The sequence below is a fragment of the Alnus glutinosa genome, chromosome 3 (genome assembly GCF_958979055.1).
Source record: "Alnus glutinosa chromosome 3, dhAlnGlut1.1, whole genome shotgun sequence".
Classification (NCBI taxonomy): Eukaryota; Viridiplantae; Streptophyta; class Magnoliopsida; order Fagales; family Betulaceae; genus Alnus; species Alnus glutinosa.
The window spans coordinates 4594876-4612334 of record NC_084888.1 but is presented as its reverse complement, the minus strand read 5'-3'; the positions used below and the strand labels follow the sequence as shown (position 1 = coordinate 4612334).

Below are 17459 nucleotides of genomic sequence, written 5' to 3'. Positions count from 1 at the left end.
AATACCCTTTCAATAAGAAGTTGTGTTTTCAATCAGAATAATATGTGCACATAGGTTATGCTTTTTTTTTTTTTTTTTTTTTCCTTTTTTGAGAAGAAAGTTAAACTTTTATTAATGGCCCAAAGTTACATAAGAAATCACCAAATTGGTGTAATCAACCACCATATAGGTGTACATCTAAGATGAGCCCATAGACAGTTACGAACTAAAGAAACCCAGCCAAACAGAATGGTGCATCTACATTGACATAAACCTTTACTTGAACAGGGAGTCGGTTACGCATTCTGGACGAAAGCCAATAACTAAGTTAATTAAAACAAAGCAAACTGCCATATAACCAAACTACAACACAAACAAATAACAGTGCACATAGGTTATGCTGACTAATTAACTCTTCTCTCTAGTTCAAATATATTGGAGAGTTTTTAATATAAAATGACAAATTTCTCCTTCACATTATACTAATTGAATACTCTCTGTTTCATTTAAACTAAAAATAATAATAATAATAATAATAATAATAATAATAATCAAATGGCTACAAATTTCCCTTGTCCCACCGCTTCCTTTATAGTCAACTTTTAATTATGATAAAGCCAATTGCTTGATGAAAAAAAAATAAATAAAGAAAAAAGACAATTGCTTGATGGCTAAGAAAGAGAAGCCAATTACTTCTTCTTCTTTTTCCTTTTTTTTTTTCTTTCTTTCTTTTCTTCTCTCTCTCTCTCTCTTTTTTTTTTTTTTTTGGTGAAAGTAGAAGCCGATTACTTGATGGCTACCTACAAGTGTGCGAACGGGTCCAAGATTTATGTAATTAGGGGTCTCAATGTTATCGATCATGGCAAGGTGCCTTATAGGCTAATTACATTCCTCGACCAAGTGAGAAGGTAAAACACATTGCACATAAGATGTGCCTCTTAGTAGGCTCCTACCACTTTTGGTGAGTCTTGCTTTCACAATCACATGCCAAAAACTATACCACCATCGGAGCTAGCTTTTATGTAACTTCATTAGAAGGCAATCTAAGACATACTTTTTATCTTCTTTAAAACAATTAATATTTACCTCCTTTTAGGACCGCATGTATTTGAGTGACATTATAGCATTTAACTTTTCATGAAATAAAATCATTGCATGCATTACATAAAACATAATCAACTTAGAACAATATTGATAATCACAACATTTGAATAGGCGTAACATAGAATCATATCATAAAACACATACATAAAATGGATAAAGAGATATCACTTATCTCTTACCTACAAGTAGGCTCACCGAATCCTAAGAACCTAAGTCACAAGTTTTGACACGTTAGCCTTATATTTTTAAGTTTAAACTTGCTCCGATCTTAGCTGGAGGTTGGCATAACTAAGAACTTTTATTAGTTTTTCCCCTTCTATAAAAATATTTGTATACAAATAATCTTAATCAGGGTTTAATTATGGTTAAACCCTGTTTTTTTTTTTTTTTTGGAATTAAATCCAAAAGTAATTCATTTAATTTAAATAAATATTATCTTGTCAAAATAATTTCATTTCGAAATTTCTATACTCTTAAAATATTTTCATTTAGATAAATACTTATTAGTCTATCTTCATTTAATAAACTTCTAAAAAATTTCAGAATTTCTTAAAATTATTCATTGCCTTATAACTTAGGGAGTCACCAAAATTAGCCCATTTGAACCTAACACTTAATCGGGCTTACAAAAACATTTAATTAGCTTAGGCCCAATTAGCTAAAACGCCTACTGGGGATCATAACCTCAACTAAATTGATAAAATATGTGTTATAAATTTATAAAATGTTTTTCATGAAAATTCATGTAACTCAATCAAATCAGTAGCTACATGTGAAATTCTCTTGAAAAATCAATACAATATGGACCTGATAATTACCTAGAACATATAGTAATTGTTTATTTGTATTTTTAAATTGATTAAAAGACCTTTGGATTGGATTTTCTGTCCCTGGAGCTTATGTATATAGTAATCTTCATTGATACTGAAAAAGTTAGAGCGAGAGCTCTAAAAAATTAGAGCCTATTACTCTAAGGTTACAACTTCACGGATAAAATTTGGAATTTATTCTATACATATATATATAATTCATGACTTGTTTTATTTCCCTTTTGCAAGCCCATGAGCATAAAAGTTGGACTCTCTCTCTTTAATATGACGAATCTGCAATCTTTATTTAATTCTTAACACCCACTTTGTATCATCTACTATCTAGCCATATCTACTCCACAAACTTGAATGAAACTTTGAATAGAATTTATAGAGAGTAGAAAACTTACACTGGGATTGTGGAAATTAAACTTGATGAAAAATTGTTATTGGATCTCCTCTTGGCATGTGATGTGAAAAGATTAAAGAGAAATTGATTTCTCTTAAGAACTAGGGGTGTCCTATTTTTCTTATGGGCTAGGGTTTTTGCGTGCTCTCGAGAAAGTTGTAAAAAAGAAAGAGAACGAGGGGACTATATAGACGCACATCTATAAGGGATTTTTTAAAGCTAGGTTTTGTTTTATTTTCCAAAAAGGATTAGGGTTTAAGGTTTCGTTTGTTTTAGCGTAAAATGATTTATGAAAAATATTTTTCATATTTTTTGGCGTTTGGTGCGATAGAAAAATAATAGCCAGATCGAGAACATTTTCGGTTTGACTAAAAAAGCTTATTTAATTTTAATAAAATAGTTTCAAGTTTTTAAGACCGTAAACCATTTTTCAGTTTGAGATTTTCTTTCTCAAATCGTCGGATAATTGCTGGAGTCTACCACAAGTAGCCGGCCATTTCCCGTTGTTGCTCATTTTTTATTTCATATGAGCCATAGTCGAAAAACATTTTTAAGGAAATTGTTTATTTTTTTCACTAAAAAATAATTTCGTTAAATAGTTTAGAACTTAATTTTAGAAAAAAATTGCATATTGGGACAAGACTAACCAGGGGTGTGCTGCTAGGGTTATTGGCTAGAAAAATAAAATTGGCATGCTAAAATGTAGTTGAATTAAAAAGAAAATAAATGAATGCATAACATAAAGTTTTTATGCAATATAATTGATATACATGCGACTAAATAGGTACTAGGAAGTTAAAAAGCTTTGAAATTTTGTTTTTAATACTACAGCTATTAATAAAATTAACTAACGTATCAATAACATGTGATCCATTATGTTGGGTTAGTCTAAAGTTGGAATTATCATATATATATATATATATATATATATATATATATATATATATATATATATATAAATAAATAAAAAAGAAATCGTTTAATAAATATGAGACCTTAAAGTTAAAAAATTAGGACCGAAGAGACTCCCTAAAAACAATATCAAAGATTTAAGATTGAGTTTTCTTCAACTATATTAAGTTCTTAACATCAAACATAGCTATTTTTGCTAGAGTATGGATGATTAGATTTTACTTTTCTTTTTCACATGAGAAGAACGAAGAGAATGCAGTTATGATATAATATCATTAGTGATGTGTTCAATTCTACTAAGAAAAAGAAATTTCAAATTAATATCGTTTCCTACCTGCAATGCATCTCTTTTCCGATATAAAGTCAAGCAAGCCTGATCCTTTTGCAAGCATAACACCGTGTAAAGGTCATTGAGTTCCTTTTTTTTTAAAAAAAAAGATGTATTTACTAATTATTCGTTATTATGGGTAACAAACAAAATACACGAAAATACAGGGGAGCAAACACGAAGAGTCGAAGACATCAAGACACGAAAACAGTTCTAAAGACTTTCTTCTCGCACACTTGGGCTCATTGCTCGTTCTCTCTCGCTCTCTCTCCGGTTACAGTAGGGCTTCTATCTGACGCTCTCTCGTGCTCGATCCTCCGCGGCCAACGTTAACCCCGGCCGTTCGCTAACATACGCCCCCGGAGGTGAGCTCCTTATCCTACGCTCCCCTCCCATTTTGTTTTAATCTCTTTGCTCTCTCATTACCACCACATCGAAACCCTAACCAGACCAAGATACATACTCAGTTCATATTTCTCTGATCACTATTTTATTTACTTAAATTAATCAACCTCTGAGAAATCGATCATAGCTTTTGATTTTGTGTTTTTTTTTTTTGGTTGTTGCTTTGATCAGGGTCTGGGAGAGAGTCTCTAGGGTTTGATTGTACTGGATCATCGATTTCTAGCGTAAGATCTGTGAGAAGGGAATAACAATTAGTGAATCATTCTTTTCGTGGTGGAGGGGAAAACTAGGGCTAGGGTTTTGATGCGTGGGCAGAGATCCGAATCCGTTAAACCGGTTACGTTTCGGGTCGGACCGTGCCATGGCTAATCCCGGAGTCGGGACCAAGTTTGTGTCAGTGAATCTGAACAAGTCCTATGGGCAGCCTCCTCATCATCACCACTCGTCTAATCCCAGCTCGTACGGGTCGAATCGGACCCGTCCCAGTGGCCATGGTGGTGGAGGAGGAATGGTGGTCCTCTCGAGGCCTCGAAGCTCCCAGAAGGCTGGGCCGAAGCTTTCTGTTCCACCCCCCCTGAACTTGCCCTCCTTGCGAAAGGAGCACGAGAGGTTTGATTCATTGGGGTCGGGTGGTGGGGCAGCCGGCGGGGTTTCGGGAACTGGGCCAAGGCCAACTTCGTCTGGTATGGGGTGGACAAAGCCGGGCATGATTGCTTTACAAGAGAAAGAGAAAGAGAAAGAGAAAGAAGGGTTTAGTAATGATCATGGGACTGATGGAATCGACCAGGGTTTGCATAATGTTGATGGGGTGATTAGGGGGAGCAGTGTGTATTTGCCCCCTTCGGCTCGGTCGGGCATGGTGGGACCCCCAGGTTCTTCTTCAGGTCAGCCTCAACCTCCGGTTGTGGCGGAGAAAGCCACGGTTTTGAGGGGTGAGGATTTTCCTTCTTTGCAGGCTGCTTTGCCTTCCACATCAGGGCCTACACAGAAGCAGAAGGATGGTTTGAATCAGAAACAGAAGCAAGTAGTTGGTGATGAGTCATCCAATGATCAGAGGGATGGTTCCCGTTTGGGCTCACTTGTTGATACGCGCCCTCAAGTGCAGTCATCTCATCATGGTGTTGGTAATGGTTTGATTGAGAATGGTGCTGAAAGTAACAGTTCTGGTGGTTCATGGGTGTCAGAGCGAGCTCGGAGGAAGGAAGAGTATTTTCCAGGTCCACTGCCGCTTGTTCGGTTGAATCCCAGATCAGATTGGGCTGATGATGAGCGTGACACGAGTTTTGGTTTGACAGACCGGGGCAGAGATCATGGGTTTCCTAGGAGCGAAGCTTATTGGGAAAGAGATTTTGATTTGCCCAGGGTTAGTGTTTTAGCACAAAAGCCGATCCATAATCATTTTGACAGGTGGGGTCAGCGTGACAATGAAGCTGGAAAGGTTTCTTCCAGTGAAGTCCCTAAAGCAGACCCTTTCGGCAGAGATGTCAGAATGCCTAGTAAAGATGGGCGGGAAGGAAACTCATGGAGAGCTGCCTCTCTTCCCAAAGATGGATCTAGTGTTCCAAAATTTGAAAATGATAGAAATGGTATCAGTGTGAGGCCGTCTACCCTGAATAGAGAAACAGTTAAGGAGAATAAGTACACTCCATCACCATTCAGTGCTAGTGCTAATAATGATATTGGAAGAACAGATATCGGGTATGGACAGGGAGGGAGACAGCCATGGAACAACAGTACAGATCTGTATAGCAGCCGAGGGGCTGAAAGGACTACACGAGAACGGTACCACAATGAACATTACAACAAATACAGAGGTGATGCTTTCCAAAATAACTCAGCATCGAAATCCTCATATTCGTTGGGTGGTAAAGGGCTTTCTGTTAATGATCCGCTACTCAATTTTGGTAGGGAAAAGCATTCACTTGCAAAGAGCGAGAAACCTTATTTGGAGGACCCTTTCATGAAAGACTTTGGAGCTACTGGTTTTGATGGACGGGATCCCTTTTCTGGCGGTCTTGTTGGTGTGGTTAAAAGGAAGAAAGATGTGCCTAAACAGACTGATTTTCATGATCCTGTAAGGGAATCTTTCGAGGCTGAACTTGAGAGAGTTCAAAAGATGCAAGAAGAGGAGAGGCAGCGGATCATTGAAGAGCAAGAAAGAGCTTTGGAGCTGGCTCGAAGAGAAGAAGAGGAGAGAGCACAGTTGGCAAGGGAACAGGAAGAAAGGCAGAGAAGATTGGAAGAGGAAGCCAGGGAGGCAGCATGGAGAGCAGAACAAGAACAGCTGGAAGCCATGCGAAGAGCTGAAGAACAGAGGATAACTAGAGAAGAGGAGAAACGAAGGATGGTTATGGAGGAAGAGAGAAGGAAACAGGCTGCTAAGCAAAAGCTTTTAGAATTGGAGCAAAGGATTGCCAAGAGGCAGGCTGAAGGAGCAAGGCCAGGTAGTAATTCTCTGGCTTCCTTAGATGAGAAAATGTCTGGGATGGTAGAAGAAAGAGATGCCTCCAGGCTAGCAGACATTGGTGATTGGGAAGATGGTGAAAGAATGGTGGAGAGGATCACAACTTCAGCATCTTCTGATTCATCCAGTCTTAATAGGCCCTTTGAAATTGGTTCTAGGCCTCAGCTTTCGAGTGATGGTTCTTCCGCCTTTATGGACAGAGGAAAACCTGTTACTTCATGGAGAAGAGATGTGTATGAGAATGGGAGCAGCTCAAACTTCCTTATCCAAGACCAGGAGAATGGTCACCATAGTCCCAGGAGAGAGGTATCTGTGGGTCGGAGATCTTTTTCTAGAAAAGACTTATATGGAGGAGCTGGATTTACGTCTTCTAGGACTTATCATAGAGGTGGGATTCCAGACCCTCACATGGATGATTTCACTCATCCAAGAGGGCAGAGGTGGAACCTTTCTGGGGATGGAGATCATTATGGCAGAAACACGGAGATTGACTCTGAGTATCATGAGAATTTTGTTGAAAAATTTGGTGATTCTGGATGGGGGCAAGGTCGTCCTCGTGGTAGTCTTTATCCTCAAGATTCTGAACGATCTTATCCAAATGCAGAGTCAGATGGGCCTTTTTCCCTTGGGAGGTCACGGTATTCCATGAGGCAGCCTCGTGTTCTTCCCCCTCCATCATTAACTTCCATTCACAAGACGAGCTACAGGGTTGAGAATGAATGCCCTGGTCCTTCTACTTTTCTGGAAAATGAAATGCAGTACAATCGTGCAGCACGAAGTGAGCCTAACATGCAGACTGGGTATGGTGATAGTCATGAAGAGAATATTGGACAATGTGAAATAATTGGTATCCAGCGACAGAATATCGAGAATGAGGAACCAAAGCTTGATAACAACGCCACCCGAAGGTGTGACTCGCAGTCTTCACTCTCTGTTTCAAGCCCTCCTAGTTCTCCAACTCATCTTTCTCATGATGATCTGGATGAATCTGGAGATTCTGCAGTAGTATCAGCTGCCGGAGGATCTAAAGATGCTGCCCTGTCAGAACCTGAAAATGAACCTGTTGGCTTACCCACCCAAGCTGAGAAAGAGAATATGATGACTACCTCAAGTGTTGTCTCTACAGGTGATGATGAAGAATGGCCATTAGAGAATGATGAGCAATTGCAGGAGCAAGAAGAGTATGACGAGGATGAAGATGGATACCAGGAAGAAGATGAAGTGCATGAAGGAGACCAGGAGTTTGAAGATATGCATTTAGATGAGAAAGGGTCACCCCACATGATGGACAATTTGGTTTTAGGCTTCAATGAGGGTGTTGCAGTTGGGATGCCTAATGACGACTTTGAAAGAAGTTCAAGGAATGAAGAAAGTACTTTTGTGATACCACAAGGATCTACCCGCACTGTAGAAGAGCGTGGATCTTTTGATGGAATGTGTGGTGAGGGACAAACCCTTCAACCTGTCGATGTCACTTCTCAGGTGAGCGGTGATGGTTCTTCCAGAATGTTTCAGGAAACTGAGAAGGCAATGCAGGATTTGGTTATTCAGCCCAATAATGCTCCTCATACGTCAGCAACATCTGAGATTTTAGATCATGTGGAGGCTTCTAGTAGCTCTGGTATGTCTGCTCAGCATCCTGTTCCATCTTCATTCAACTTGGCCTCACATTCTTCATCTGGTCCAGCTGTCATGTCTACTGTACCTGCTGTACCGAGTCAAGCTGAGGTGCCTGTTAAACTTCAGTTTGGGCTGTTTTCTGGTCCTTCTCTAATACCATCTCCAGTTCCAGCCATACAGATTGGCTCTATTCAGATGCCTCTTCATCTGCATCCGCAGGTTGGCCCATCCCTTACCCACATGCACCCATCACAGCCTCCCCTCTTCCAGTTTGGCCAGCTAAGGTATACATCTCCTATTTCTCAGGGAGTACTGCCATTGGCTCCTCAATCCATGTCATTTGTTCAGCCCAATGTTCCAGCCAGTTTTTCTTTAAATCAGAACACAGGAGGTCCCCTGCCAATTCAAACAGGTCAAGACACTTCTGCTCATAATCTAATGAAGAACAATGCTATGTCTCTTGCAATTGATAACCAGCCAGACGTTGTTTCAACGCCTTTGGGCCTATCTCAAGGGAACATTTCAAAAGAGGCAAATTCATTGCCTGCAAGAAAAAATGCTGGAAATACTGTTAAGATGCAGCAGGGTCATGCAAAGATTTCCCATTTTGGTGATAACTGTGCTAGGTCTGAATCGCGTTATCAGGATGAAGATCCGGAGCACCATAATGCAGTTGTGAAGAACTACAATTCCTTGGCCAATACAAGAGAATCGGAAAGGCAGCGTCAAAATGAAGCAGCAGCATCTCAGTTGGTTTCAAAAGAAAAGGATTTAAGTGGGTCAAAGGCTCAACGACCAATAACTGGTGGCAGAGGGAAAAAATATGTCTTCACGGCTAAAAATCCTGGCTCAAAATCTTCATATCAAGCTGCTGATACTTCTCGCACAGACTCTAGTGGATTCCAGAGGAGGCCTCGGCGTAATATTCAGCGCACTGAGTTTCGAGTTCGGGAAAGTGCTGATAAGAGGCAATCTACTGGTTTGGTCTCATCTATCCACCTTGGGATGGATGATAAGCCACACGCCAATGGAAGGGGTACAGAAATTTCAACAAGAAGTGTGCCTCGAAAGGTGGTTGCGTCAAATAAGCAATTGCAACAGACATTAGACTCAGAATGCTTGAGCTCAAGTCCATCTACTTCACGGGAGATGGATTCTGGAAGCAGGGCTGAAAAGGGATCTGGAAAGGAAGCCTTGACAAAGAGTCAGAACATCCCACCTCCTGGAGAGGGAAACCTTAAAAGGAATATTTGTTCCGAAGAGGATGTTGATGCTTCTTTGCAAAGTGGCATTGTGCGTGTTTTCGAGCAACCTGGCATCGAAGCTCCTAGCGATGAAGATGACTTTATTGAGGTGAGGTCAAAGAGGCAAATGCTGAATGATCGTCGTGAACAAAGAGAAAAAGAAAGCAAGGCAAAGTCTCGGGTCTCAAAGGTTTAAATTCATTCTCATTTTCAATCTGTTGTGCTCTTTGCATTGCATGAATATCATGTTTACTTTAATGCGTTGTTTATGCCAGATGCCACGGAAACCTCGTTCTACTTCACAGAACACTATCATCCCAGCCAAGTTTAGTAAAGTTCCTGCATCACCGAGTGTAGAAGCGTCAAAGAGCCTTCGGCATGACCTCATTTCCTCTGAGGGACGTCGCTTGGCAAACATTGAAGTATCAGCTGGATTTAATGCTGCCATAGTCTCACAACCGTTGGCTCCAATTGGTACTCCTCCTGTGAAAACTGATTCCCAAGCTGATACGAGATCCCAGGGAATCAGGTATCTACTCCCCTGAAGAAATTTTAAATTGCCAAAAGGATATGAATTAGACATGGAAATCTCATATTTACTGTTACAGGTCCCTCCAGACAAGCTCCATTCCTGTAGTAACAGGTGGTGGAAAGAGCATTGGACTAGGAGTGATATTCGAGAGCAAAAATAAGGTCGTTGATAATGTTCAAACATCATCTTTGGGGTCTTGGGGTGATTCACAAATTAATCAACAGGTATGCAAGACTTTGTTACTGACTTTTCAATGTTCCCAGTCAATGCTATTTTTTTGCTATCTCTGTTGCTCAATCAAATTTGAGTTTAGGGAACAGACTTGGTGATTTTAGCTTTTGTTTGTGTGTGTGAGTGATTATACGCTCATGCTTTTTTTATGTTTTTTCTTTTTTCCCCCCTCCTTAATATAGTCTTTTAATTGATCAAATTAAAGCCACCTTTAGACCCTGGAAAAAAAAAATTGTTGCCTTAGTGTGGGCTTAATTTGTTTTATTTAGTACCTTAGTTTACCGACTTTAATGAGTGTGCTGCATGAGTTTGGTTCATAATATGGACTCGTCTTCTTATATTTGGCCCTTGTGTGGTTGAGCATTTAGAACTATTAGGGACACGTAATGTAACGCTTTGCATGTATTCTGTATGTAATGTGTGCTGCATGAGTTTTGTGTACGTGTGTAATGGATGTGTTAGTGAAATTTTTTTCCTTGAAATGTTGGAGATCGACTACTGTGTAGTGATAGTGAGAGTCAAACAAAGTCTTTCTCTTTCCTGATGAGCCAGCATAAGTTAATATATAGCACAGTTCCATTATTTCATGATTTTTTTTTGGGGAGTGATCAGGTAAAAATCAAGATCGATGATGTAGCTACTTTGAACTTGGCAATGCATAAATTATTGATCCTTAACGTGATGTCAAGCAAAAGGCACTGATCTATTTTCAGCTGATTCTACTCTACCTCTTATCATATTTTGTAATGATTTGGTCGTTATATCTGCCGAGAACCTGAAACTGACTTGTCTGGCAGGTTATGGCCCTAACACAAACCCAACTTGATGAGGCCATGAAGCCTGAACAATTTGATTCTCATTCTTCTGTTGGAGATCAAAATAATTCAGTTAGCAAGCCCACCATGCCATCATCATCCATTTTGACCAAGGACAAGTCATTTTCTTCTGGCGCAAGCCCAATCAATTCCCTCCTTGCGGGGGAGAAAATTCAATTTGGTGAGCATGTATTCTCTTTTAAACTCAAGAATATCTTGGGGTTTCAATTGCCTCACTTCAGGAAGCATTTTGTATCTTTATTATTAGGTGCGGTCACCTCTCCAACAATTCTCCCTCCTAGCAATCGTGCTGTTTCTCTTCGAATTGGCCCTCCAGGTCCATGCCGGTCAGACATCCAAATGTCCCACAATCTTCCTGGAGCTGAGAATGATTGCAGTCTTTTCTTTGAAAAAGAGAAACGTGCCCCTGAATCTTGTGATCACCTAGAGGATTGTGAAGCTGAAGCTGAAGCTGAGGCAGCTGCTTCTGCAGTTGCCGTTGCAGCCATCAGTAATGATGAGATTGTCGGGAATGGGCTGGGTACTTGCTCTGTCTCTTTGGCAGATACCAAAAGTTTTGGACCAGATATTGATGGAATAACAGCAGGTGATTTTTTCTTTCTTACTTCTTACTTTTTTTTTTTCGTCATAACTATTAACATTGTTTATGCCCTATTGATGTGTATTTTTAATATTTGGCTGGTGTAGGTGGTGATCAGCAATTAGCAAATCAGTCTAGGGCTGAAGAATCTCTAAGTGTTGCTCTTCCTGCTGATCTATCTGTTGAGACCCCACCAATTTCCTTATGGCCACCCCTACCAAGCCCACAGAACTCGTCGAGCCAGATGCTTTCACATTTCCCCGGAGGGCCACCTTCTCATTTTCCTTTTTACGAGATGAACCACGTTTTGGGAGGTCCCATCTTTGCATTTGGACCACATGATGAATCTTCATCTACCCCCCAATCGCAGTCCCAGAAGAGTGGTCCATCCGCCTCGGGGCCACTTGGGGCCTGGCAACAATGCCATTCTGGTGTAGATTCATTCTATGGTCCTCCAGCAGGATTTACTGGCCCCTTCATCAGTCCTCCTGGAGGCATCCCAGGGGTTCAGGGCCCTCCACACATGGTTGTGTATAACCATTTTGCACCAGTTGGACAATTTGGACAAGTTGGCTTGAGTTTCATGGGTGCCACTTATATTCCATCCGGCAAGCAACCTGATTGGAAGCACAATCCTGCATCATCTTCAATGACTGTGGGTGAGGGGGACATAAATAACTTGAATATGGTTTCTGCACAGCGCAATCCGACCAACATGCCTGCTCCACTCCAGCATCTTGCTCCTGGGTCACCTCTTCTGCCAATGCCTTCTCCTTTGGCCATGTTTGATGTTTCTCCTTTCCAGGTAAAGATTGAAATAGTGGTTCTGAATTTTTTCAAGCATATGGTTGGCAGAATGACACCCCCCTCCCCTGAAAGAAAAAAAAAAGAAAGAAAAAGAAACGAAACTCTCCACCGGAAAAACTATTTTGAATAAAATTTTTGTAACTTGGGGAGTGGGTGTTTACAGCAGTATAATTCTTGTAGTGATGGAGACATGAATGTGATGCCATTTAGCTAGATTTGTCATATAAGTTCGACACATGTAGCACTGTTTGCTGCAAGAAGGTGGAAGAACATTAAATTTCTTTATGTTTTGCTTTATATTTTTTAATAGTCGCTGTTACTTTTCTTTCTGGCATAACTAACAGTTTGCTGAAAATTATTGTACCCAGTCTTCTCCAGACTTGTCAGTCCAAGCTCGTTGGCAGCGTGTTCCTGCTTCACCTCTTCAATCTGTTCCTCTGTCAATTCCATTGCAAAAACCTGCAGAAGGTGTACATACTTCTCCATTTAGCCATGGGCCTCCTGTTAACCAGTCATTGACTGCCAACAGGTTTGTTGACTCTCGATCTTCAACACCCTCTGACGGCAACCGGAATTTTCCTATGGCAACTGATGGAACTGTCACCCAATTGCCGGATGAACTAGGGTTAGTTGACCCTTCAAGCTCCACTAGCACTGGGGCCCCGGCACAGGCTGTGGTCACTAATAGCTCATCTGTAAACACCATCACAGATGCTGGCAAGACTGATATTCAGACTGGCGGTAGCAGAAACAGCAGTGGCCAGAACACAAGTTCCACTTTTAAACCTCAGTCGTCTCAGCACAAGAATATGTCTGCGCAGCAGTATAGCCATTCCTCAGGGTATAATTATCAAAGAGGAGGTGGGGTTTCTCAGAAGAATAGTTCTGGGGCTGAATGGTCCCATCGCAGAATGGGGTTCCAAGGAAGGAACCAGCCTTTGGGCGCAGAAAAAAGCTTTCCCTCTTCAAAGATGAAGCAAATTTATGTGGCTAAACAGACTACTAGTGGGACATCAACAGCGTCTTGAAGTTGGATTTGTGGAGAAAAGCATCAGATTGAAGCATTTCTCAAAATAAAAATTTTGCTTACTTTTTGCAGCGACTATTCTATTGTATTGATAGGATCCAATTAGTGTTGAGATGTGCTTTTTGTTGACTAGAATCTATAGGTCTTTATGATGGTTTTCCCAATGAAGGTTGCACAACTGGGTGGTAAATACTAAACTAGGTTGTTCAGTAAGGGAGGGAGGGATGGGTGTAGTGTGCTATTTGTTGATAGGCACTTCTTTCTTTTGTTAACTGGTGCCTAACAGTCATTCGTGGTCTATCATGTATGTTGGCTGCAAACCACATCGTTAATTTCTTGTGATTTATGTATTAATATTGGTAATATTTTTTGCTTATTAGTTATGATAAATGTAGGCTATTAAGGGTTGCTTGTCTTCCATTGGTTTTTTCTTTCGTCATTTTTGGTCTTATTCCACTTGTTCTATTTTTGCATACGTAGAAAGAAAGTTCAATTTTGTATTAGTTCTTCCGGAGATGAAGAGCTGTTAAACGACTCTTTTCTTTCCTGGTTTGTGTCCCGTAGGGGCAATTTTCTCTGCTAGGATGGGAAAAGGGGGAAGCAATAGGGTATATGGAGGTACCCAATCAACTTCAAGAGCCTAATAATAAAAATCTCATAATTTTATTAAGGGGAAGCCTTTCATCACTTTTTCAGTTATTCTCTAAATCTTTAAAAAATGTCAATCTAGTATATTCTTTTTTTTTCTTTTTCTTTTTTTGATTTCAACATACGTGTTAAATTTTCTAAAACATTTTTTTATCTAGGGGGAAAAAAAAAAAGAAAAAAATTGCAAAGATTAAGCATTAGTCAAGATTTAACGAAATTAAAATATCTGAATCTTTGAAAATTTCTATATCAAAGAATATGGGTATTTTGAAATTTTTTACAAGATTGAATAGAAAATCCTAACAAATAGCTGAAATTAGAAAAAAAAAAATTAAAAAAAATGAATACCCTAAATTAACACTTTCTAAAAATATGATTATAAAAGTAATTAAAGATATGATGAGGAAAGTTTTTCACTTTATTAATCACCTTCCTTGTACAGACGGAATACAGAATAGAATTACAGATGAATTACTTATCAAAAAAAAAGAAAAAAGAATTACGGATGAATTGAAACACACGGTAACTAGAGTCTCCTATTTTCCTACTTGGGACATGAAGTCTCTTGTTCTCTGTAATGAACTTTCTTATTTATAGGATATTTTCTATGATTTAGATGGAAATGGATATGAATTTGGAACGGATATTAATGGATTTGTAGAATGAAAGAATGAAATGGATAAATTGAATATTGAAATTGATAAAAAGGTTAACTAATTCGAGCTTAGTCGGGCTCCAAGAATGGGTGATTCGAGCTCAACCCAAAGGGTCCAAGAACTACAATTCTAAGAAAACACTTTAACACTTTCGATAACTATCTCTACACTCTCCTTAGACTTTTATACCTCAAACAACTTCTAACTAACTAACTAACAAAAGCCCACTATTACAATTATATCCCTAATACTAGGGTAGTGATTGGGGGGAGGCCAATGATCGGCTCCCTCCCCCCAATAATATTAAAAAACCAACTTTCAATGCAAAAGAAGAAATAAAATAATATAAAAAATAAAAAGTGTATTGAAAGTTGATTTTTTAATATTATTGGGTGAGGGAGCCGATCATTGGCCTCCCCCCAATCACTACCCCTAATACTATTATATCCCTTACATTACCCGCTCCTTCAAAACACCTCGACCACAAGGTGCGGTAAAAAGGAGGAAAACAAAAAAAAAAAAACGACTCCAACTAATCCAAAACAGCCCAGAACAAAACTCAAGGCCTACAATGTAAAACACTCTCTACGAAACTCAAAAATACACATAAAACGCAACAAGCCAGCAACGCCTCTGGAAGTCTCTAGTGCGTTGATAGCTGTCCTCCAATCCTGTGATCTGCTACCACTCTAATGTCTTCTAATTGTCCACGTGTACTGTTTTCATGAATCCTCTGGAATTATCCTCAAATCCAACAAAATTATCCTCACAGTACTACTCTACAACCTTCAGCAACTTGTTGAGTGTTGCTTGTCTTCCAGGGGGGAGGCCTCTCGCCTCCTCCTCCCGGCCTTGTTTTTTTGGTTCCCTTGGCCGTTAGGGCCAGGGTTTTGTTCACCCTGGGTCGTTTTCCCAGTGGTGGATGTTTGTCTCCGAGCCTTTAGGGCTGTCGGAGTGTTTTCCTCCCAGTGTAGCACTGGTGGAGGTCGTTTGTTGGCAAGCAGAGGCTTTTGGTTGCTGGTTCAAGGAGATAGATGGGTGTTGGAGAATGGTCGGTGGAGATGCCGTTCAAAGCTAGATCTATTAACCTCGGTTGGCCCTTTTTCGACAAGACTCTTCCTGAGGCGGTCTTCGGCTTTCTCCGGTCTCGACGATCACTCGGCGGGACCGCGTTGAGCTCTCCTGGTCGGCGCGTGATCAGCACACTCCGGGGGTCTTCATTCCGAACCTCGCGCGTGCGGGTTACGGCCTCTTTTTCCGGCTTCGCAAGGTGCCGATTTGGACCTCTGAAGGTCGTCTGTTGATGGGGGGGCTCCCGGAGAAGCTGGTGTTCTGTACGTGCTGGTTTTTCCGGCTGTCTGTTTCCTGGCTTGTTTCCTTGAGTTTCTGGTTGTTGTGGTTGTAAATTCTTCTCTTGATTCACAATCTACCGGTTTCCGGTAGCTGCTTTAAGCTAGGGTTTCCCCTGGCTTTGTGGTTAGAGGTTCTTTACCTACAGCCGCTTCTCTCGGCCTTCGGCCTTGGTTTCTCTTCGCCTTCGGGCGGCCGTAATTGTCTTCTTTTCTGTGTATTTGTTCTGTTCTTTGTAACTATTTAGATGTTTTCCGGGCGCTTGTTCCGGCAATGAAGAAGGCTTTTACGTTAAAAAAAAAAAACCTTCAGCAACTTGTCACGTTTCCTTACACTTGCTGCACACACTTCAACACACACGGCCACACGTCTGAAACACAGAACTTCCAACAGTCATGTACAAGATGTCTCCCACCCAAAGGAAAATGACACCAACAACCAACTTTATTTCCAGCTTTTTATCCAACACTTTCTCAGCATCATAAGGCTCCAACAAATCATCGTTCTTGATTTCTTGATTTTGCTGGACGCAATTCCCCGTCCCTTTCTTGATTCTGTCTGTGGACTCGACTTTTTCATGACATAGATGTAGATTCTGAAATTTTATGGGAGCTCTCTCCAAGAACCCGTGTAAAAATTCGTCTTTGTGGCCAAGAGTTTCTTGGCTCTTAATCTCTAAAGAAGTTATTTCTAACTCTTCAAGAATTGGATGTATCTTCTTCAACTCCATGGTTTCGGTCTTTGGAGATGCATCAAAAAACTCATCATTCTGGTTGAGGGCACCAAAACTGACAGGTTGTTGATCGTCGACACCTTCTAATGGCGTAGGTAAGTTGTCGAGCTGCTTGTCTTTTTCAAATGTACTCTGGTCTTTGTGTTCTGGAATTTCTTCTACAACTGATTCCGCTTGAGGAACGGAAGCCACATCCAGTTGTGTTCTGGAACCTCCTTCTAACTTGGCAACGCCGGCCATTATTTGTATAAGTATTGAATTTTGAGGTTCTAGAATTCAGCACAAGCTCCTCTTGAATTTTTGCCAAAGTAAATGCCCAATTAAGGTTCTTAGGATTCAGCAATTTCAAAGGAGATCTAATTTCATCTTTCAATCCACCCAAAAAACAACGTAGTTTATATTTCTCAGATAAGCCTTCGAGCCTATTAGAAAGTACCTCAAACTGATGTTTGTAAAGGGCCACTGTAGAATTCTGCCGCAGCCTAGTCAATGCCTCCATTGAGTCATCAAACCTTCTGCTCGCCCTTCTATCTTCAGACCGCCTATCCTCCATATAATCTTGTTGTTCCCTCCAAGGTATCTCCTCTTCTTCAGGTCTTCTCTTTCCTTCCCAATACCTATTTTGAGCTCTGGACCTTTCAAAATTCTCAGGTTCTTGGAAATTCTTGAACTCTTTTCCTCCAACTCGTCCTTTGTATTGCTCCACTGCCACATGCTTCTCTTTAGAACCCCTCTGCAATTGCTCTATGGAATTGGCTTGTTGATCTAACTTGGTGTGTATCTTG

The 17459-nt window shown here is 40.4% G+C and overlaps 1 protein-coding gene across 1 annotated transcript; it reads left to right on the top strand.

Moving 5' to 3' along the window:
- The first annotated feature begins 3739 nt into the window (after nt 1-3739).
- LOC133862657 (uncharacterized) lies at nt 3740-13726 on the top strand. Its single transcript, XM_062298503.1, has 8 exons — nt 3740-3906; nt 4118-9464; nt 9550-9803; nt 9883-10030; nt 10835-11033; nt 11121-11459; nt 11561-12258; nt 12629-13726. The coding sequence occupies exons 2-8, from the start codon at nt 4308-4310 to the stop codon at nt 13286-13288; spliced, it is 7455 nt and encodes a 2484-aa protein (XP_062154487.1). The 5' UTR covers nt 3740-3906; nt 4118-4307; the 3' UTR covers nt 13289-13726.
- Nucleotides 13727-17459: the final 3733 nt, after the last annotated feature.

Excerpts from the sequence above, each read along its gene's own strand:
- LOC133862657 (XM_062298503.1), top strand. The coding sequence starts at position 4,308 with ATGGCTAATCCCGGAGTCGGGACCAAGTTTGTGTCAGTGAATCTGAAC. Across the intron at positions 9,804-9,882 it reads ACGAGATCCCAGGGAATCAG|GTCCCTCCAGACAAGCTCCA; the intron begins GTATCTACTCCC and ends TTACTGTTACAG. Across the intron at positions 12,259-12,628 it reads TTGATGTTTCTCCTTTCCAG|TCTTCTCCAGACTTGTCAGT; the intron begins GTAAAGATTGAA and ends TATTGTACCCAG.